This window comes from Gopherus evgoodei, chromosome 2 (assembly GCF_007399415.2).
Source record: "Gopherus evgoodei ecotype Sinaloan lineage chromosome 2, rGopEvg1_v1.p, whole genome shotgun sequence".
In the NCBI taxonomy this organism is placed as follows: Eukaryota; Metazoa; Chordata; order Testudines; family Testudinidae; genus Gopherus; species Gopherus evgoodei.
In genome coordinates, this window is record NC_044323.1 from 132,314,195 (window position 1) to 132,336,628 (window position 22,434).

Here is a 22,434-nt window from a genome sequence, read left to right on the forward strand (position 1 = left end):
TTCTCCCCCAATGAGTTCAGTAACAAATTAATTAACACATTTTTTTTTAACGAGCTTTGTCAGCATGGAGCATGTCCTCTGGAATGGTGGAGAAAGCATGAAGGGGCATATGAATGTTTAGCATATCTGGCATGTAAATACCTTGCAAAGCTGGCAACAAAAGTGCCTGTGAACGCCTGTTCTCACTTTCAGGTAACACTGCAATTAAGAAGCGGGCAGCATTATCTCCCATAAATGTAAACAAACTCATTTGTCTGAGCGATTGGCTGAACGAGAAGTAGGACTGAGCGGACTTGTAGGCTCTAAAGTTTTACATTGTTTTGTTTTTGAGTGCAGTTCTGTAACAAAAACAAAATCTATGTTTGTAAATTGCACTTTCATGATAAAGAGATTATAGTACAGTACTTGTATCAGGTGAATTGAAAATATAAATTCTTTAGTTTATCATTTCTGCAGTGCAAACATTTATAATAAAAATAGTAATATAAAGTGAGCACTGTATACTTTGTATTCTGTGTTGTAATTGAAATCAATATATTTGAAAATGTAGAAAAATATCCAAAAATATTTAATAAATTTCAATTGGTATTCTATTGTTTAACAGTGAGATTAAAACTGTGATTAATCACAATTAATTTTTTTTAGTTAATCGCATGAGTTAACTGTGATTAATGGAGAGCCCTAATATTTTGGTGCCAGCCTATAGTGTCTGCTATTAAAAAAAAATACCACTCACAAATATTTATCACATAGGTGTATCCACAGTTCACTTTTTATTTAGAATATGAAATAACACTGGTAACTGTGTAGTATCTGTTCGCAAATGTTGACTTGTAATGGCAACCACTGTACTTTCTCATGGTCCACCTCATAAAAACCAGTGCATAGCTGTTAGGGTAGCTCATAAACAGATAGCACAGATAAATTTGCAGATTTGTGTGTGGGAGTCTGCACAGAGCTTGACGCATTGGTGCCTTTCTCAAGCCAGTTTTATTTATTTTTTCCTAATAATTTAACAAAAGAGGAGAGAGAGAGAGAGAGAGAGAGAGAGAGAAAGAGAACACACTACACAGCACATATGCAAATACAGTTCCAGAGCAGTCATATACAGTATATGGAAACACTGCTCAACAGAAAGAAAGTCAAAGAGATTAAGGGCCAAATTCTGCCCTGCTTATGTACCCAGTGCAACCACCATATATATTTTTAAATCTCCTTTTTTATTCCTTGCTTTTCCATTTCTAAAAAGACAAAGATGACAAACCTTGCTATCAATTTCACTGCTCCCAAGAGCAGACTGAATCACGTACAGCAATGCATCAGTAAGTCCATCACACTCCCTCATTCTTCTGCGGGCCTCCTCTCCAGCAGAGCTGACATTCCTACAAGATAACAGTAAGGAGAGTCAATTTCTTCCCCACTTTGTCATTCGCCTTCTGTAGCAAAATATTCTCCTCATTAACACCAGTTTAAAAGAGTTTTTTTTTCCCTCTTGTACTTCCTATAACATTGTTTCAGATGAGCAAGTAATGAGAATGGTTGTGAACAAGGTAAGGAAACAAAATAGAGCGGAACAAATTAGAAACAGTTGGTTATCTTAGATGATTTTAGAGCTGGAAGGATGCCGATTTTAGGTACATTCTGTACCATTCCTGGATTGAAAGAATCTAAGCCCACTAAAATTTGTAGAGGGATTGTTCTTTTCTCTTAGGAGTGAGATTTATTTTATTTTTTTCAGGAAAACAATGTTAACCTCCTCTTCATCCCCATGCCCTTTTTTTCAAACTTTGAAAAGTTAGGAGGTTTTTCAAAAGCCTAAAGAAATCTGTTGGGGTTGGAAAGAGCATCTTTAATAGCAAGGGCTCTTCACCCTCCTGAATAGTGTAACCTAGAATAAAAATATTATCAAAGCACAGTGTGAAACAGCTGGTATTCCTCAGGAATGGTAATCTGTTGCTTTCATCCTCTCTTATTTTCATTTTACATAAGTATTTGCTTCTCTCTCTCTCATTTTGAGAGAACATTAATGCATCAATCTTGTTCACTAAAAATTGTTCTACATTGAGATATATAAAACATCAACTCATTATAATATTTTTTTATTTTGTGCTTGTGCCTGAAGGCTTCTGAATCCGTTTTTCACAAAGATAACTAAAACTACCCAATGGCACTATGGCCTAACACTCAAACAAATATTATTATTAATATAAACTAGCATAACATATATATGTGTGTATACAAAATTAATACTTGACAACATCGCATTCAGATTTACACAAATGTGTGTAGTTGATCACAGAATAATAGAAATGTACAGCTGTAAGGGACCTCGACAGCTCACCTCATCCATCCACCCACACCGAGGCAGGAGCAAATAAACCTAGACTATCCCTGACAAATATTTTGTCTAGCCTGTTCTTAAAAAAACTCCAGGGATGGATATTCTACAACATCCGTAGGTAAGCTATTCCAATTCTTAACTACCCTTATAGTTAAGCAGCTTTTCCTAATATCTAACCTGAAACTCCCTTGCTAAAGATTACGCCATTACTTCTTGTGCTACCTTCAATGGACATGGAGAACAGTTGATCACTGTCCTCTTTAGAACAGCCTTTTACATATCTGAAGACTTATCAGGTTCCTACTCAGACTTCTTTTCTCAAGACTAAATATGGCCACTTTTTAAACGTTTCCTCATAGGTCAGGTTTTATAAACCTTTTATAATTTTTGTTGCTTTCCTCTGGGCTGTCTCCAATTTGTCCAAATTTTTCTAACACATGATGTGCAAAACTTGACAAAGTACTCCAGCTGAGGCCTCACCAGTGCCAGGTAGAATGGAACAATTACCTCCTGTGTCTTACAGTTGACACTTCTGTTTAATGCACCCAGAATGACATTTTCTTTTTTTGAACTGCATCATATTGCAAAGCCTTTCAGCTCCTCTTGCTTGGTTTGGGCAAGGGTCTTAGTATATGACAACTCCTTTCACTACTCCCCATAACATTGGTACTCCTGCCCACACCAAGGGAGAGGAGATGGAAAACCTCACACCATTCCTATGTACTTTCATTCTGTATTATAGAAATGGAGAGCAAGTTGCTTGCTCTTCTCCTTGTGTAAAGCTGTAGGGTCCTCTCTCCATCCAAACTCTTTTCAATCCACTTTATCTTCCTTCCTATTATAAAAAAGGGGAAGAGAAGACAAAAATTCCAGAGAAGAGAGAATGGATTTAAATAGGTGAGATTGAGAGGATGGGAGATATTGAGGGATAGATTTCCCTTGTCATCTTTCCTGGTTTTGCCTATTCTTACATCCTCTCTCTCTTCCTTCTGAAAGTCAGTTCTGCATTATTATTGATAATTCTACCTTTTCCCTCTAATAACACTGGTCTACAATTTTTGAGAAGTCCTCTGCTTCAGAGATAAAATGTGATATTTATTATGTATTTTGATGTGCTGAATTCAAATATGACAATTAAAACAACTGATTGGCTACTGTTTCTAAGATATTTAAGTTTTTACATTTTATGTCTATGTATATTGTGAGATAGTAGAGTTTTAATCATAAATTGTAAACCTAGGTCTTTTCATGTGTTTATGGTTGCTTCACATGATAATATTTCACCTGTCCTGTTTATGTAACACTTTAAAATCAGCAAAAGGGTTCTATAAATAAAATTTATTATGAAACAAAAGGCAAAAACCTATTCTGTACATAGTTTAGTTGTATTCAATGTCTACGCCGCGCTTCTTGGCCTGTCTCTTGTATTCATTAAATGGAGCATCTCTTCTCACTGTCCAGCAATAGTCTGCAAGCATTGATGGGCTCCATTTGCCCTGATAGCCTGCCAGGAGATTCCACTGCTATAGTCTGGAGCCCAATAGTGCCTTACTCTTGGGTAGTTCCAAATCCCTGACAAGGTCATTCAGTTCACCCTGTGTTATGAGGTGTGGTTCAGAGGAGGAGGATGGGAGAAAATGTGGGTCCTGTGACATTGATGGGTCAGGACCAGAAGTTTCATCCTGTTCCTCTTCCTCGTCTGACTCAAGTGAGAATGATTCTGGTGCATCAGGAACCGGCAGTCCTTCTCCGTGGGGTACTGGGCCTATAGCTGATGGAATGTTTGAATAAGGCACAGTCCACTTTTTCTTCTTTGACACATCTTTCCCAACTGGAGGCACCATGCAGAAGTAACAATTGCTGGTATGATCTGTTGGCTCTCTCCAAATCATTGGCACTGTAAAAGGCATAGATTTCCTTTTCCTGTTCAACCACTGGTGAAGATTCGTTGCACAAGTGGTGCAGCATATGTGTGGGGCCCACCTCTTGTCCTGATCTCCAGTTTTGCAGCCAAAATAAAGGTGATAGGCTTTCTTAACCAGAGTGGTTATACTGTGCTTTTGTGATGCAAAAGTCACTTCACCACAAACATAGCAGAAATTGTCTGCACTGTTCACACAAGTAACGAGGCATCTCTGCTCACCTTGGCTAAACAGAATGTGTCCCTTTGCAAAATCAAACACTGACAAATAAGAGAGCACCACACTGTATGATTTCTAGAGCTGATATAGGGCAATTTGTTCAGCAGAGTGATGTAAGCTTCGTTATGATTGCATCATCCATGACTTCTAGGAATAACATGATGCAATTCATATCATGTATGATGCAATACCAGCTTCAGATTGCATCATTCATTGTTTTGCCTAAAAAGCAAGTACTGTCCAAGCCCAGTCAAAGATTTATTCATAGATCCAGTCAAAGATGTATTTTAGTCATTTCTGGTTTAAATTGAGATTCCTTCCCTTTATAACTCACTTATCCTCCGCCATTCCCAAGTCAAGGATCGTATATATTGACCCAATAGCATATCTTGAAAACTAGAGCCAATCAACAATTTTAAGCATCATTTTCATTCTCAGTGACCCAGAATTAGTAAAGTTGGACTACATTTATTTCAGAAGCATTTTGGCTGTAGAGCAGTGTAATGACCAATATAGTTGCCAGGATTGTTTTGTTCCTAATATATTTTAAAAGCTCCATCTTATTGTCCTTAACTCTGATGGCCATAGAGTTCGCCTTGTGTCTCTTGGCTTCCCTTATCAATTTTCTACAATTCCTAACTTCTGATTTATACTCATTACTATCAAATTCCCCTCTCTTTTATCTCTCATATATTATTTTTTTACAGCTGTCTTCACTTTCCCTCTAAATCAGGCTGGTTTTTAACTAGTTCAACCTTCTTCCTCATTTGTGGGATTGTGGCTTTTTGGACATCTAATAAGGTGTTCTTAAATAATTCCCAATTATCATTCACATTTTTTTCTGATTAAATACTTCCTCCCAGCTGATTTGACTTATATTTGTTTTCAGCTCTGTGAAATTGACTCTATTAAAGCACCAAGTATATATATTACTGACCTGAATTTTAATCTGTCTGCATATTATAAATGTGAACGTGTCATGGTCACTTGTACCCAAGATACCATTAACTTTTAGTTCTGTGATCTGATCCTCTTTATTTGTTAGGAAAAGGTCTAATATAGCTGCAACACTTTTTAAGTTAGAAATTGTCATCTATAATGTTTAAAAATTCCAAGAATATTTTAGTGGTAGTAGCATGACTGCCAGCATATATCACTCAAATTGAAGTCATCTGTTATCATGCAGGATTTCCCCCCTTACTACTATTGTGGGTAGTTGCGTAAGGAAGCAGTGTTCCTATTCTGTCACGTGATTTGCAGTTAACACCAGCGAGTTACAGTTAACACCAGCGAGTAACCCTTCTTGTGCTTTATCTGTCAGGACATTGATCCATAATCATATAAGATCATTTTATTCTGAGTTCTCAGTGACTCGGAAGCAGGTAATGCCATTTTTTATGTAGAATGCCATTTCCCTTCCCCTTTTGCTCACTCAAACTTTCCTAAATAGGTTATAATCATTGATTTTTAACATTCCAAAGAAGAGCATAATCCTCAATAGTAACGATGTAAGCAAAGAGGAACAGCCAGTTTCACATGCAAAGCCAGCAACCACTCTGAGGACCATCAGTAGACCAAAAGTTGATGACAGTTTGACAACTATTGATTTAAGGTGTTTGTATAATACCTCTAGAATATGATCATGAGTTCCAATTGCTTAACTCTAGGTAGTCAGTGCAGACTGTATATACACAGTAAACAGGGTACGTGTAGCTTTCATTACTAAACATTTTAGAGCAGTATAATAATATATTCTGGTCATTATCTATATACTTTTTGGTTCATTTGAGGGTCCCATGGCACTGAGGCCACTGATAAAAATTAAAGTTCTGCAATACTCTACAATCTTAAATAATACAAACAAAAAGTGTATGGGGAGTAGAGACAAATAACACAGAGACTCAACTTCACTACCAGTTAGTAATGAAAGAAACATATTTATCTAAAACAATACTATTTATGACTTCTGACTGTTAGATTTTAGTGCCTATAAAATCATTCTAGCTTAGTAACACCATTTAATAAAACAAAACTTGATTATCTCAAATAGGTGTAGTACCTCATATAATTCTTGGCTGCAATTTTGAGTGAGTAGAGAGAGAATTGAATGCTTTCTCTGTCACTTTAAGTTGAAAGGAAAATGCAACATAATGTATGACTATACTAAGTTCACTAAAAGAAGGAGTTTTACCAAAAAAGAAGCCTTCCTATTATGCGTTCACAATATCACGGACATCATCATTCCCTTTTGTTATTTTTTCTCTCCAGTTTTTCAGGCTAGTAATAGTCTGCCAAATATTGCCGGTGTTTTTAGCAATCACTACTGAGGATATAAACATGTTTAATCAGAGCCTTTGGGCCAAATTGTCTGCTGGTGTAAACTGGCTATTGAGATCAATGGAGGAAGGCCAATTTACATCACCAGCAAATTTGGTCCCGTAGCTTTAGCACTTAACTATTAATCTTACTTTCAATGCATAGTGTAATTAAATAAACGCCATCCAGTTAAATATGGCTAAAGTTCTTGGGTCTTGCTCTTTCCATCAAATGCCCTAACAAAGTAATTTGTTTTTTTATTATTCAGCCATACTTTTCATTTTCAAAGCGTTAGAACAATTAACCTACTAAGTCAAGCACTCAACAGGTGGTTTTCATTACGGTGCTTCTGCATGTCCAATCTTTAGGCTAAATGAGCTGCTCTTAAGGACTGTGCTGTGTGATCTGCAAGTCAATTGAATGCCAACCTTCCACCTACTTCCTGGCCCATTTAAACAGGCCTTGAAGGGACAATTGGTGGAAAGAACCGAACATCCACTACTGTATGTAATTAATCCCGTAAAAGAAATCTTTCCCATCTTTGTGGCAACAAATACTTTCTGCAGAAAGTATATTGTATCTGAAAGAAAAAATGCTTCCGAAAAGGCAACATTTGTGTTATACCTTCTCATTTCAAAGGAAAACCTCTTTTCTTAATAAATAGAACTAAAAACAGCATGTTCAATAGAACCATTTTATACTGTGTTGTTGTTGTTTGTTGTTGTTGTTTTAAAAAAACACTTCCCTATCAAACTCCTGGCTTGACACTTCATGTCTCTGGCATGTCATGTTTTGCTGTATCAAAGTCACCTCACTTATGAATGTAATGCCATACTCAGTAGTTGCACATCACTGAGAGCACATTATCTTTAACCCAATACCCACAGGAAGTGAGTTAACTTGTTTACGTGCTCATTAATGGTGTTAACGGTGGGAGATGAGTTAACATAACACCTCTCATACCAAGGGAGAAGTTTCTGGAGATCAGAGCAGGAGGGTTGGGAGTGAGGGTTGCCAACTTTCTGCCACACAAAACCGAGCACTGTTGTCCTGCCCCTATCCCATGCTTTTTCCAGGGCCCCGCCCTTGCTCACTCCATCTCCCCCTCCCTCTATCACTCACTCTCCCCATCACCCTCACTCACTCGCTCATTTTTACCAGGCTTGTGCACAGGAGGGGGTGAGAGCTCTGTCTGGGGTTGTGGGCTGCAGGGTGGGCCCAGAAATGAGGGGTTCAGGGTGTGGGAGAGGGCTCTGGGCTGGGGTAGGAGTGCAGGGGACGGTGTGGGCTCTGGGAGGAAGTCTGAGTATGGGAGGGGGCTCCAGGGTGGGGCAGGGGATTAGAGTGCAGGCTCTGGGCAGTGCTTACTTCAGGGGCTCCCTGGAAGCAGTGACAGTTCCCTTGGCACCTACACATAGCGGTGGCCTCTGCGTGCAGGTGCCACTCCCGCAATTCCCACTGGCTGCAATTCCTGGCCAATAGGAACCGTGGAGCAGGTGCACGGAGCGGGGGCAGCATGTCAAGCTCTCATGGCCACCCCTATGCTTAGGAGCTGGAGGGACATGTTGTCGCTTCTGGGAGCCACACGCTGCCAGGTAGGGAGCCTGCCAGCCCGACGACTGGACTTCTAATGGCCCGGTCAGCGGTGCTGGCTGGAGCCACCAGGGTCCCTTTTCAACTGGACTTTCCAGCCGAAAACCGGACACATGGCAACCCTATTGGGAGTGTAATGTTTTCGAGATTCAAGGAAGGAAGGAAGAGTTGGAAAGATAAACAGATTAAAGAGGAGGGAGAGGAGAGCACTCAAAGAGGAAAGTGTAGGAATGTAAAGAAATGGGAAAGAAAGGAGGAACAGGAGTTTCAGGAGACTGACTCCATCCTAAGAGAAAGGAAGACAACATAGGAGGGAAAGGAGTAGGGCTGAAGGAAATATTAAACAATCCATTTTTCCTGTGATTAGTTGGAGTCAAAAATATATTTCAGAAGTACTTATGAGTGGAATCATTTGCTGTTTTCCTTGGTGAACACAGTTTTTCTTAGCCAAACTAGTAAAACTCTACATTTTCAGTAAGGCCAATCCCATGTGTTCAAAAGTCATGAGTCAAGGCCCCTAAAAATCAGGAGAGTGGCTTAAAAAGCAAGATTTTAAATAAAAATAAATGTTGGGTTTTTCTTATTTGTCTTCTGGTCTTTAAGTGCACTTGGGTCACATCTTCAAGCTTTTCTCTATCCATAGGGGATAGAAGCTTTCATTTAAAAAACAAAGTAAGCTTAGATTCTCACAAAATCAGTGTGCTTCAACAGCTGGGACTTTAAGAAAAACACTAAATATTGTAAGACTCACAATAAAATGGCAAGAGAACTGGCAACACCGCATTTCTGAATTTCTATGATTTTTTTCCCGTTTGAAATGGAAAAAAAGAGCATTTTGAGAGTATATTTTAAACATAATGATAGAAACACACACACACACTTCATCCAGTTTTATCAGAGTTCCCTATTGTGTCATTAAGTACACACATTGTGATAGAATTTCTTTTATTATTCTGAATTATTCCTAAAAGATCGGTGCCACAGTCAGTACTGAATATCTTCAGTGATGATGATTCCACAACTCTTAGCAGTTTGTCCCATTATTTAACTGTTTTTAGCTAGAAATTTTCCTAATATTTAATTTAATGTTCCCAGAATGAATTTCCTTTGACATCTTTGCTCCTAATCTGTCCCTGAACATTTCCTGTGTCTCTACAGTACCTAGAGTAGTTCTGCCACAGCCAGAATTCCTGGTTTCCAATATGAGAATCTTCTTTGAAAATGTATCACAGGCCTTTGCTGAAATACTCTGTCCGCTGTTTTCCCCAGTTTGTTGATCACACATAGTTTATTTTTGATTAACCCCATGCAACCTAATGTTTATTACATTATTTTCTTCTAGATGCTTACAAATAGGCTCGATTAGATGCTCTTAATTGCCTTCCTCTATTGTTTGTGCTTGATTAATTGTTCTAGCAGATTCTCAGGTATTAAAATTCAGTTTATACTTGTTCATAATTTCCAAGGTCTCCTTTTCTTCCCTACTTCAAAGATGAATCCTATATTTGCCCCTAGCCAGTCCCATGGGAATTCATCATTTTTTTTCCATGATTTCCACCCACATAAAACTATTCAGCAGTAAGAAAAATAATGCCCTTTTAATTTTCATGGCTGGTACATGTCTCCTTCAGAAGAGGTTTGTACTTCACCTGCATTTATAGGAATGATAGAAAAGGAACTGGCAAAATGCTTTCATTAGTTCAGGAATAAACTAAGGAATAAAGGGACACTATTGTATTTGACAGAGAATGTAACTCAGTAGATGTAAAAGTATTGTGAAAATGGATAGGAACTTCTATGCAGCTGAGACCTTACTGAGTAATAAACTGAATTTCACCTTTGAATTTCATTTCCCAAGAGTGCCAAAGAATTTTTAGTTTTGTTAAGAAAACAAATGTCTCAGCTTGGGACAAAATTTAAAAAACTACAACAGGTGAGAAAAAATAATTTTCTCCTTCCTCACCTGAAACTATTGAATAGGAATTTTGTCCTCTTCACTTTATGCATGAAAATTTTGCAGCACTCTCTGATGTACTTGACCTTGTTTCAGCCTATGAGCAAATAGTACTAACAAATGACAATAAAAACTCTTGGTTTTGACAGCTTTCTCCCCTTGGCTTACTCCTAACGTGGTTCATGTAAATTTCAAGAATACACTTACGCTTCTCTCTACACTGTCAGAAATATTTGGAATGCCTGATTTGATTACGATAAAAGCAGGACTCCAGAACTTAACATGGGATCAAAACTCATTTTCATCCAGAGTCCAACTTTTACCCTGAACTGTGTAATGCTAGCAGACATGTCCTAGCTACAGAAGATACATTTGTCTCTAGACTAATATGAAATGACCAGCGCATCAACTAAAATTAACTGTTAAAAACAAATATCTGACATGGTACATTTCCTGAAACAAAAGCACTGTTCATTTATTGGAAAATAAAATCCTACTCTGAGCCACTGAAAAATTCTTCCTTACTTGGGTTTCAGCCACACAAATTCAGCTGAAGACAATAGGAGTCATGAAGTTAAAATACTGTGCCATGCTCTGGCCATTCTTCTTTTAGGACTGCATATTAAAAAGTTGAACCTGTGCTGCATGTATAAACTGGCAACTGGACACCTAACTGGACACAATGATATCTGTACATAAAATAATGGTTTGAAATAGTATCTTTTAAGAGCTGTGGCAAACTGCCAGCACTATTATGATGGGTATTGCGCTTTCTCTTTTTTTGGGGGGGCGGTTTCAGGGCACCATTTCATGCCCCTAAATTGGAATATTAATTGCCCCACTAGTGTCCTAGAGGAGAGGAGTGGAGAAGGAGGGACCTGGGCCCACCCTCTACTCCAGGTCCCAGCCCAGTGGCCCTGAGGATAGTGGTGAAACACTTGAACTGACGGTTCCTTCCCCTGGGCTACTTCCCTCTCCTGCCCTTCAGCTTGTGAGGGGCTTTCTACTCTCTTTCTGCACAAGCCAGGTGCCCCTTACCTAGGGTGCAGGGCTTCTTAGCCCACCGCAGTACTTCTCCAAACTGTCCTCTGCTTCCCTTCAAACTGTTCTCTGCTCCAACACCAATCCTCTCCGCTCCGCTCCAACTCCTTCAAACTGTTCTCTGCTCCAACACCAATTCTTTCTGTTCCAACTCCTCCAAACTGTTCTCTGCTCCAACTCCCACACTGTCTGATTGAAGCATGGGTTTTTATCATGTGACTGACTGTAGGTGCTCTAATTGGCTTCAGGTGCTCTAGTTAATCTACAGCAAACTTTCTTCCCCTTACAGGGAATAAGGCTCCCTTCTAACCCTCTCCTGCTGCCCTCTGGCCATGTTGTATCACAGAGCATAAACATTACTGCAAACTCGAATGAGATCCCTAACTCATGGGTGCAAAGAAACAAGTGGGCATCTGCATAAATATGAAAGTGCATATTATTATAAATGAATAATAACATTATTGGGATCTCAAGGCACTGTACAAATGTTAATGAATACAAAGCTTTTCGTATTCTGAGGCAAGCTAGATAAATACTGTGGCAAGGTTCCCTGCCTTCTGTGGTACTGAATTCTATATCAGACCTGGAATTCTACTTTAGCTTCAAGAAAATTCAGAAAGAGCTGTTTTAATTGATTTAAATATGAAAATAAATAATGCAATTAGTACCATATCCCGGGGCTTATTTTACAAGAAAGAACTAGATATATTTCATGCCATTCCCAAATTTTTATTATGCAGCTTGCTGTGTATTTTTTGTATTGACAATGCATACTTCATTGAAGACATGATCAATATGATAAGGGGGAAGATTTCACTGCTGGGTGGTGCAATTTACAGTTTTTCTTACTTCAGAAGCAGTGGGAGACAGTTTGGATTTTTGGCATTGAGAAGGCAGCTACTGGGCATGAAGGAGGGGAAGCATTGACTTTTCCCTAACCCTAGTGGACAAATGTGGAGGCAACTTGACTTTTGTGGGGGAGGAAGATCTGATCTCTTGGATACCACCAAGATATATAGTAACTCCTCACTTAAAGTCGCCCTGCTTAACGTTGTTTTGTTGTTACGTTGCTGATCAGTTAGAGAACATGCTAATTTAAAGTTGCACAATGCTCCCTTATAATGTTATTTGGCAGACACCTGCTTTGTCCACCACTTGCAGGAAGAGCAGCCCGTTGGAGCTAGCTGGTAGGGGCTTGGAACCAGGATGGATCGGCAACCCCCATCAGCTCCCCACTCCTCTAAGTTCCCTGTGCGGCAGCAGCCCAGCAGGCTACCAATTGCTGGCAGTTCAGCTGTCCCTCCCCGCACTGCCATGTGTTGCTCCTGCCCTCTGCCTTGGAGTTGCTCCCAGGAGCCTCCTGCTTGCTGTGTGCGGGGGAAGAGGGGGGATGAGAGGGGCTGATGTCAGAGTATCCCCCTTCCACATGTTCCTGACCCCCGCTTACCCCATCTCCATAGAGGGTTGGGGGCACGACAGGGCTCAGGATGGAGGGAGATTGCTGGCAGCAGCTGCTGTCTCAACTTGCTCATCTATTTAACAAGCCAGTGTATTTAGAGTGGGGTCAGCATACTTAAAGGAGCAATGCGCATCTCTCTCTCTCACACACACACAAGGTGTGTGTCTCTGTCTGCCATGCTGTCTCCCCTCCCTCCTTTTGTGCTGGCTTGTACAGTGTAAGGCTACATTAACAATAATGGGTTAACCCTTGACGGCTCATCTGTTCTAGTTCATCGTTTAGCAGTAAGGCATTCCCTGGGAAATATCCCACCTTCTTCCACCCTCTGACTTGACCACTTCAACCACGCTTCACAATCATCATTGCTGTGTACAGTATTAAATTGTTTAAAACTTATACTATGTATATGTATATATATAATATAGTCTTTTGTCTGGTGAAAAAAAATTCCCTGGAACCTACCTCCCCCCAATTTACATTAATTCTTATGGGGAAATTGGATTCGCTTAACGTTGTTTTAAATTCACAGTTTTCAGGAACATACCATAACTACAACGTTAAGCGAGGAGTTACTGTACACGACAGCAAAAAGCTGCTCCTATTATCCTCAGTCCTAATAGCGGGCATTGCATCCAATTGTTCTGCTGAAATAGTTAATAACATTGACATTTAAATGCTTATCATTAGGTTGGTGAGCCAATACCCTCACAAAATTACTACTGAGACAGGGGTTGCTTCCATAATCATTAAAACACCACTCTATTAGTTTATGCTTAGTTTTTGGACCAGAAACAAAATAACAAAATCACTTTTGTGAAATGAAAACTTTAATTGTAGCACACAGTTCTGCAGAGGTAAATACTGCTGTTGCCAGCTCATAGAAAACACAGGGCCCTGATTAGTCTTCGTTCTCCACATAATCAAGCACTTAATCAGGCACTTAAACTTAGTCAATCTATTTGCATGTGTCTCAAAGTAAGACTTAGTTAAAAGTATTATTATTATTATTAATGCTTTTCTCCCCATCCCTTACAAATCAAATTATTGAGCAATAGATATTTGATTTTCACCTCACAGTGACAAGGTTTATTGCATGAATTTTACATTAAAATTTAAAGGCAACCACCAAAAAGATCACACACTACACTTAGGGGCAGCCAGGGGGCTCCGCACACTGCCCTTGCCCCAAGCATTGGTTCTGCAGCTCCCATTGGCCAGGAACAACAGCTATTAGGGGCTGTATAGGTGGTGCCTATGGACAGGGCAGCGTGAAGAGCTGCCTGGACACGGCTCTGTGTAGGAGCCCGAAGCGAGACATGATGCTGCTTCTGGGAGATGCTTGAGGTAAGCACCACCGGGAGCTGTCATGGTATAAACCTCCACTCTGAACCTTAGCGTCCAAAAGATGAGGTACCAGCATGAATTCCTCTAAGCTCAATTACCAGCTCAGTACTTGTAGCGCTGCCACCAACCAGGAATTCCAGTGCCTGGTACACTCTGGTCCCCCCCCAAAACCTTGCTCGGGGACCCCCAAGACCCAGTCCCTTTGGATCTTAACACAAGGAAAGTAAACCCTTTCCCTCACCATTGCCTCTCCCAGACTTCCCCTCCCTGGGTTACCCTGGAAGATCACTGTGATTCAAACTCCTTGAATCTTAAAACAGAGAGGAAAATTCACCTTCCTCCCTCCTTCTCTCTTCCCCTCTCAGACTCTCCCTGAGAGAGAAAGTAATCCTAACACAGAGAGAAAATTAACCTTTCTCTCCCGCTTCCCTCCTTTCTCCCCACCAATTCCCTGGTGGATCCAGACCCAGTCCCCTGGGGTCTCACCAGAATAAAAAAACAATCAGGTTCTTAAACAAGAAAAGCTTTTAATTAAAGAAAGAAAAAACAGTAAAAAATTATCTTTGTAAATTTAAGATGGAATATGTTACAGGGTCTTTCAGCTATAGACACTGGGAAGTATACAAGTACAAATTAAAATCCTTTTAGCAAAATATACATTTGAACTCCTTCCAGCCAAATACACATGTGCAAATAAAGAAAACAAACATAAGCCTAACTCGCCTTATCTACCTAGTACTCACTATTCTGGACATATAAGAGACTGTATCGGAGAGATTGGAGAGAAACCTGGTTGCACGTCTGGTCCCTCTGAGCCCCCAGAGTGAACAACAACCAAAATCTAACAGCACACCCAAAAACTTCCCTCTCTCAAGATTTGAAAGTATCCTGTCCCCTGATTGGTCCTCTGGTCAGGTGACAGCCAGCCTCACTGATCTTGTTAACCCTTTACAGGCAAAAGAGATATGAAGTACTTCTGTTCTATTAACTCTTACTTATCTGTTTATGACAGAAGCCTACACCTTTGACCCCGCTCCCAATGCCGCAACCCCCTGCCCAGCCCTGATCCCCCTATTGCCCTCTGAACCCCTCAGTCCCAGCCTGGAACCCTCTCCTGTACCCCAAATCCCTCATCTCCAGCTCCACATCAGAGTCCGCACCCTGAGAGGGAGCCCTCACCCCCCACAACACCTCAACCCCTTGCTCCAGCTGAGACCCCTCATTTATGGCCCCACCCCAGAACCTGCACCCCCCTGTCCAGAGTCCGTACCCCCTCCTACACCCAGCCCCCTGCCTCAGCCCGGAGCCTCCCCCCCATACTCTGAACCCCTTGGTTCTACCCCCCAGCCCAGAGCCCCCTCCTGCACCCCAAACCCCTCATCCTTGGGTAAGTGAGTGAGGGTGAGGAGAGCGAGTGACAGAGGGAGAGGGAATGGAGTGAGTGGGGGTGGGGCCTCGGAGGAGAGGTGGGGTAAGGGTGGGGTAGGGGCGGGGCAGGGGTGTTCAGTTTTGGGAGTAGAAAGTTGGGAACCCTACACGCACACTGCATACAGTCACACACAGTTTAAGACTATATGAAACAGATAAAGTTCCAACAAACAAATGCACCTTTATCCACAACAAAACCGTTCAAAAATCTTTGTTCAAAGAACTAATGAATTGTTACTCTTTCAGGACCTCTACCTAAAAATATGGGACGTAGGGTATCTTTTAAATCTAGAGCTGCCCTGGTGGGGTAGGGTGCGGGAGAAGCAGAGGAAAGAGCAGTGTGCATGTGTTATCACTGAAGTGGCAGTCACAGGCCTTATGCCTGACCAATACTGAAGGAGCAGACGAATGCTTTCAGGGGTATGTAGTATGCATGCGCACTTTGGAGTGGTTCCTATTACTCTTTTTTGGAGATACACCTCTACCCCGTTATAACATGACCCGATATAACACGGGTTCACGTATAGCGGTAGAAGTGGGGCTCAGGTGGTGTTTTAAAGGGTCTGGGGCTCCGGTTGCTGCAGGGAGTCCCAGGCCCTTTAAATCCTGCTGGAGCCCTGCCATCCCTACCCCGACGCTGTGGCAGCGGGGCTCCACCGGCAATTTAAAGGGCCCGGGGCTCCTTGCAGCGGCTGGAGCCCAGAGCTCTTTAAATCACCACCAGAGCTCTGCTGCCCCTTCCCCAATATAACAGGGTTTCAGCTATAACGTGATAGGGATTTTTGGCTCCCCACGACCGCGTTATAGCGCGGTAGCAGTGTATTACACACTCTCCCAGTTCCAGGCTTGGGCTACCAGTTATTACTCATGCAGGGTGTGACTTTTATCCCTACTCTCTTTAATATGTGCAGTGTCTGAAGCCATAGTAATACTTTCCCATAACTTGCTCTCAAAGAGCATAAGTAATGGGATCCTGGCTTTCCCCCTCTCAGGTGCACAAAGAGAAGGCAAATGTAAAGACTCCCCTGGCTCTTTCTTCCATTAATGGCACATCTGTGCTGGGGCAGCCATAATCAATCCTGGCTCCAATTTCACAGTCAAAGCAGAAGTTTTGCTTATATAAATACAACAAATTCCCTTGAACAGTTGGACTAACATGTTGTGATCTATAGACCTTATTTTTTGGGGAGGAGGATAGAAACAGCCCACAAACACACCACATGACAGCGAATCCAGTCTACATGTCTGCATGTGATGAAGACAATGATCATGGAGGAAAAGTCTATGACTGGAGGAAAAAAGATTATTACTTCCAAGAATTCGGCTATCCTTGACCATCGCTGTAACATGTTTAGCTCATTGTCAAAAATGATTCCAAGGTGTGGATCCTATCAGCTTGTGAGGGACAGCCAGGACTTTGACTGACTGATTCTCAAGATGCTTTCCCTGACTTACAAAGCAGTTCCTCTCTCATGTCTGAGCTTTAACCATCGGCCGTACAATCACTCTGCAATCTCAGCCACACAAGAATCAGTGTCAACATGGAGTCCTGCTCCAAAGAGATAGTAAAACAGCGCTGGGAATCTTACCTCAGATTACATCACCTTGCCAGTTCTCAAAATGGCTTCATATGTGTACTGAAAGATGGTGAGGTAATCCATATGGGAATGTTCTTCAGGCCAATAAGTGATTGTTCATCATCACTTTTTGAAACTAGCCAATAAGAAGTGAATGGAACAATTCTAGAGCAATCTTGTCTACCCTACCTTGCCCATACCATAGAATCAATAATTCCTTGTGATCAAAGCTGCTGACAGTGTAATGTTGCTGACCAAAAAAACCCTGCAACATTTTGGCTTCAGCTGCATTTAAGGTAGACCTTTATTCACTACCACATTTCTTTTGGGTTAAAAGGGTTATCAGCGTAATACTGAAAAGAGCTTGCTGAAGCCATATTCAAAGTGCAAGAGACAGCAGAAGGAAGACGTGTTAATGATCCAGAACCAATGTGATCAGTGTGCAATGGAGACCACAGAAAATTTTCCCTGAATTTTGCAGTATGTCATCTCCTCTTGCATGAGTCACTACCATCTCATGCTCAACATCCAATAACTGGTTGTCAGCCTTTACTCCCAAGCCTTCTCTTTTACCTCTGTTGCACAATTCAGCTCATAGCATCACTCATTTTCTTTGCCCCTTAGCTCTGTAACCCAGGAGTGATATTTAACTTAATCCCTCCTTTTCTTCTCTTATAGAGAGGTCATGGCTTTTCCCCCTGACATCAAAAAAATCTGTTCCTTCCTGTCTATTCCAATGCCTAATCAATGCTCAAAACCATATTTCTTTATCATTTTGACCACATCACACACACAATGGTTCTCCATTAAAAAGCACATCAAATTAAAACATCTCATCCTTGCTTTTAAAATCTTACATCATGCAGACCCTGCCTACATAGCAGACTTTGCCTCCTTTCCATTCCCCATGCCCTTTCCACTATATCTATTATGCTTGCCTTTGCTTGACAGCCCTTTCTATTCAATCACACAAAAAACCTGTTTGCCATGCAACCACACTTGCCTCAATCAAATCGCCGATAAAAACTCACTTCTGCTGCTTCGCCTTCATGTGGTAAAGGAGGACGGGTTACAAAAAAATTAAACGTCAATGTGTGCATACCTTTCTGAGTAATCATATTGTCTTATTATTATCACCCTTGTTCTTTCTATCCCTTTCCCACCTTTTGTCCGCTTATCATCCTCAGTATTGCAGTATTATGTAGAATTTAGATTAGATGCCTTTTGGGGCAAGGTCCACATCAAACTTGTTGTGAGACACATAGTACATTTCTGGATAAATCAAAAAACAACCACCACCACCACCCTACCCCCCAAAACAAACAAACAAAACCTATTAACTATAAAAGAGAAGAGGAATTTAGGATCTCAAATGCTGAGATAAAGCTGAGAAATAGTGGTGGTAGTTTTATTTTGCTTATTGAAAAGGTGGCTCTTGTAAAGTGACACTCCATCAAAATGACAGCAGCATAAATTGAGTACCTCATGTTCCAGTCCTTGTACTTGAAATACCTGTTTATTCAGACAAGGAGTGGCCCCAGAAGTCTAACATGATCATAACTAATAAGGTATCTGTTCGGTTTGTGTTAGATTATGTTTATGGGACTTGCCCTGCTAAAGGTGGCATTAGTCTATAGATTATTAATGATGATTAAAATCACCCATATTGCCTTCACTTTATTTAATTAATCACATTTTTAACATGCCTGTTATATTGGCTCTATTTACTAGCTCCCAGAAAAAGGTTACCACAGTATAGTAAATGAGAAACATCCTTTGAATCTACTTAGAAAAAGAAGCCCTAGCCTTTTTCTACCACCATTTTATAAAATGACTGATGGATTTAAAACACGAGAGCACTTTTGTATTTCTGTGCAAGGTATTTTGGAGACAGTCCATTAAAGATATATGGTTTCATGGTATTTTACCATGCCAAGGTTTTATTAACACTAAGAATCTCTTGCCATGCTAATCATTGACTTCAGTACAGCTCTACTGTAGTTAAACAGTGTTGTCCGTGTAAAGGTCAAGTATTCTAAGTGTTCTAAAATCCACATGCTTACTTGGATTGTCTTGAATTTATTATTCCTCATGTGGGTTTGGGGTAGGATTAGTGGTCCACATTTTGGGTCATTTGAGGAATGGAGTCAGAGGATAGAATGCCCTACCCCTGCCCCAAAAAGAGCATTTCGGAAAATCAACTGGTTCTTCTGGGGTTTTTTTGCTATAACTATTCTTTGGAAGATAGTAAATTACACATGCTCTATGCAGATATGTGAGAATGATTTCTGGACATTATGCTTTTTTTCCATCTGGAGGATTATAAAAGAAGAGTATGGGCATTGATTAATCAGCTAGTAATGATTAACTAAAGGGAAGATGAGAAAGACAAGGTAGGTTTGGTAATATTTTTTATTGGACCAACTTCTGTTGGTGGAAAGGACAAACTTTTGAACTTCCCTGAGCTCCTTCTCAGCTCTGGAGAGAGTAACCAGAGTACCTCAACTAAATATAAGGCCCGACAGATCATTAAGCATAAGGGGTACACACGTTGTAGGAGATCACTTAAAATTAAATGGGAAGTTAAAGGCAGGGTATTGTGTGTTACAAATTGTTGTAATTAGTCATAAAACCAGCTGAGTGCATGGTTTTTAGGTTCCAGCAGAATTATGAATTTAAGCTCCTAGGTTTGTCTTTTGAATGTGTTGCGCAGATTTCCTTTCAGGATGAGTACTGAGAGGTAAGATATGGATTAATCACTTTGTGAAAAATGTCCACACATGGCTGATAGGGTGTTTTTGACTTTTATAATTTTTCTGAGTGAATTTATTTGAGAACGCAGTGATTGTCTGGTTTTACCCATGTAGTTGTTGCTGGGACATTTGATGCGGTGGATGAGGTGCGCCACATATTGTGATAGGCACGTGTAGGATTCATGGATCTAGAAAGGTGTGTTGTGGAGGATGTTGATGATTGTATTAGCGGAGATATGTGTACAGGTTTTGCATCAGTTTTTTTGGTGGGGTCTGGTGCCACTTTGAGTTGGTGTGGGGAGTTTACTTCTGATGATGAGTTTGGTGAAGCTGGGGGTTGTGTGAAGGCCAGAACTAGGGGTTCATAAAAGATTTCTTTCAGGATGTGGTTTCCCATCAAATATGGGTCGTAACTGTTTAATGATACTCTGTATGGGTTCTAGTGTGGGGGAGTAGGTGACAACTAGGTGTGTGGAGTCAGCGGTTTTTTTTCTGTATTGAAGCATGTTTTCCAGGGTGTTTGGGTGGCCCTCTCCATGAGGTGATCTACTTCTCTCATTGAGTGACCTTATTTAGTGAAGGTGTCTTTAAGTGTGTTTAGGTATATCCCAGACTTTTTCTTCAGAACAAATTCTGTGGTATCTGAGTGCCTGGTTGTGAGTAACAGATTTCTTGGTGTGTCTGGAGGGGCTCTTAGATCTGTAGAGGTACATGTGGTGATCTGTGGGTTTCTTAGTATAGTCTGAGGGTTCCATCGCTGAATCTGATCATGGCATCCAGGAAGTTGATGCGGATGTGGGCGTGTTCTAGATAGAGTTTGATGGATAGTGTGGTAGTTGTTGAAGTTGTAGAAATTTGTGAGAAAGGTTAGGTCATCAGCCAGAGGATGAAAATAACATGAATGTGTCTCAGGTATATTATTGGTTTTATGGTGCATTTTTCCAAAATTTTTCCAAGTGGCCCACAAAGAGGCTGGTATATTGGAGTGCCATGTGTAGCCAGACATGCCACTCGCCCCGATTTACTCTTTCAAGTGTAGTCTGTATAGTTTCCTGTTATGCTGTTACAAAACCACAAACAGAGACGGAAGTTCCCCATGATGTTAGATGCTTGCTTAAAGCTGTATTGCTCTATATTACCAATTTGTATTCATGCGTATGAATATGTAATCAATTAATATAAGAAATGGGTGAGATAGTGAATGACAGCCAATGGCAAAACAAAGAAGTAAACATTGCCTTTTATGGAACCATGGTATTATCTTGGTGGCGATATAAATCTTGAGACGGGTGGCCAGGACAGTTACCAACAAGGAAATGTAATAGCATGCTAAACTCAGGACTGGACCAGAAGCAGTAGAGGCCTCCTGCAGAGCTGAAGGGACTCTGGGGACTCTCGTCACCCCACGTTCGATCTCTAGGCAGCTGTCCCCAGACCAGCCTCAGTCACCGAAATTGAAACTAAAATCCGCCCCTGCAGACTGCCAGCATGAATGTGTTGTGTGTGTGAGTATAATTGTGCAAATAAGGGAAGCAATAAATCAATTCTCAGTGACGCTCTAGTTCACCCTTTCTTTGTAGTTATGTCTTGGCTGGTTTCAAGAACAAGTAACACTACACTACTACATGTCTAATCCCAAAGTTTGGACAAATTATTGTTAAATGTTAAGTTGGTGTGGGTGAGGATGAAATGGATGAGTTTGTTAATGTGTTTGGGGTGGCAGGAAGGCAGCAATGCTGTCACGATGAGGGATATTGGTATACAGGAAAATGACATCCAAAGTGGTAGGGATGGTGTTCTGGGAAATGTTGCTAAAGTTACAGAGTTTCTGGAGGAAGTCAGCAGCAACTTGGAGGAAACTGGTCCTTTGTGTGGAGAGTGGTTTGAGGATGGTTTCTATGAGTCCCGATATTCCTTCAATATGATTACTGTGGCCAGATAACATGGGTCTACCTGAATTCTCTTGTTTGTGTATTTTGGGAAGCACGTAAAAGGTCCATGGGGTGAGTGCATGGAGGAAGAGGGTGCAGAAATTTTCTTGTAATTATTTGGGCACAGATTTGATGATGGTATCCTTAAATTCCTGTGTGATGTAGGGTTTTCTTTGAGTTCTTTATAGTAGGTGGTGTCAGAGAGTTTTAGTTAGCCTCCTTGATGTAGTCATCTAAACTAAGGACTACTATGGTGACCTGTTTGTCAACTGGTTTGATCACCATCTGGATAGCTGCATAGCTATCCTCTTAGTAGTGGAGAAATTGTGGTAGATTTAATGTTTGCTGAGGTTTCACAGTCGACTTTTTCTGAAGCAATTGATGTGTGGTTTCATCCACTGGGGGGCGTCCAGTCAGAGGATTCTTTTTTCTCATGACTGTCAGTGAGGATGTGGTAGTTGGAGAAGGTGTCATCTTTGTTGTGAAAGAATTCTTCAAGGTGGAGTTGGTGGAAGATACTTCTGGTTTCCCACATGTTAGTGTGATATCAAGTTCT

The 22,434-nt window shown here is 40.8% G+C and overlaps 1 protein-coding gene across 1 annotated transcript in view; it reads right to left on the minus strand.

The window, feature by feature from the left end:
* CTNND2 (catenin delta 2) overlaps positions 1-22,434 on the minus strand; it is a 1,223,799-nt gene that overhangs the window by 143,638 nt on the left and 1,057,727 nt on the right. The window contains 1 exon segment of the mRNA XM_030551717.1: positions 1,265-1,382. Within this exon segment, the coding sequence (XP_030407577.1) occupies positions 1,265-1,382 (118 nt within the window).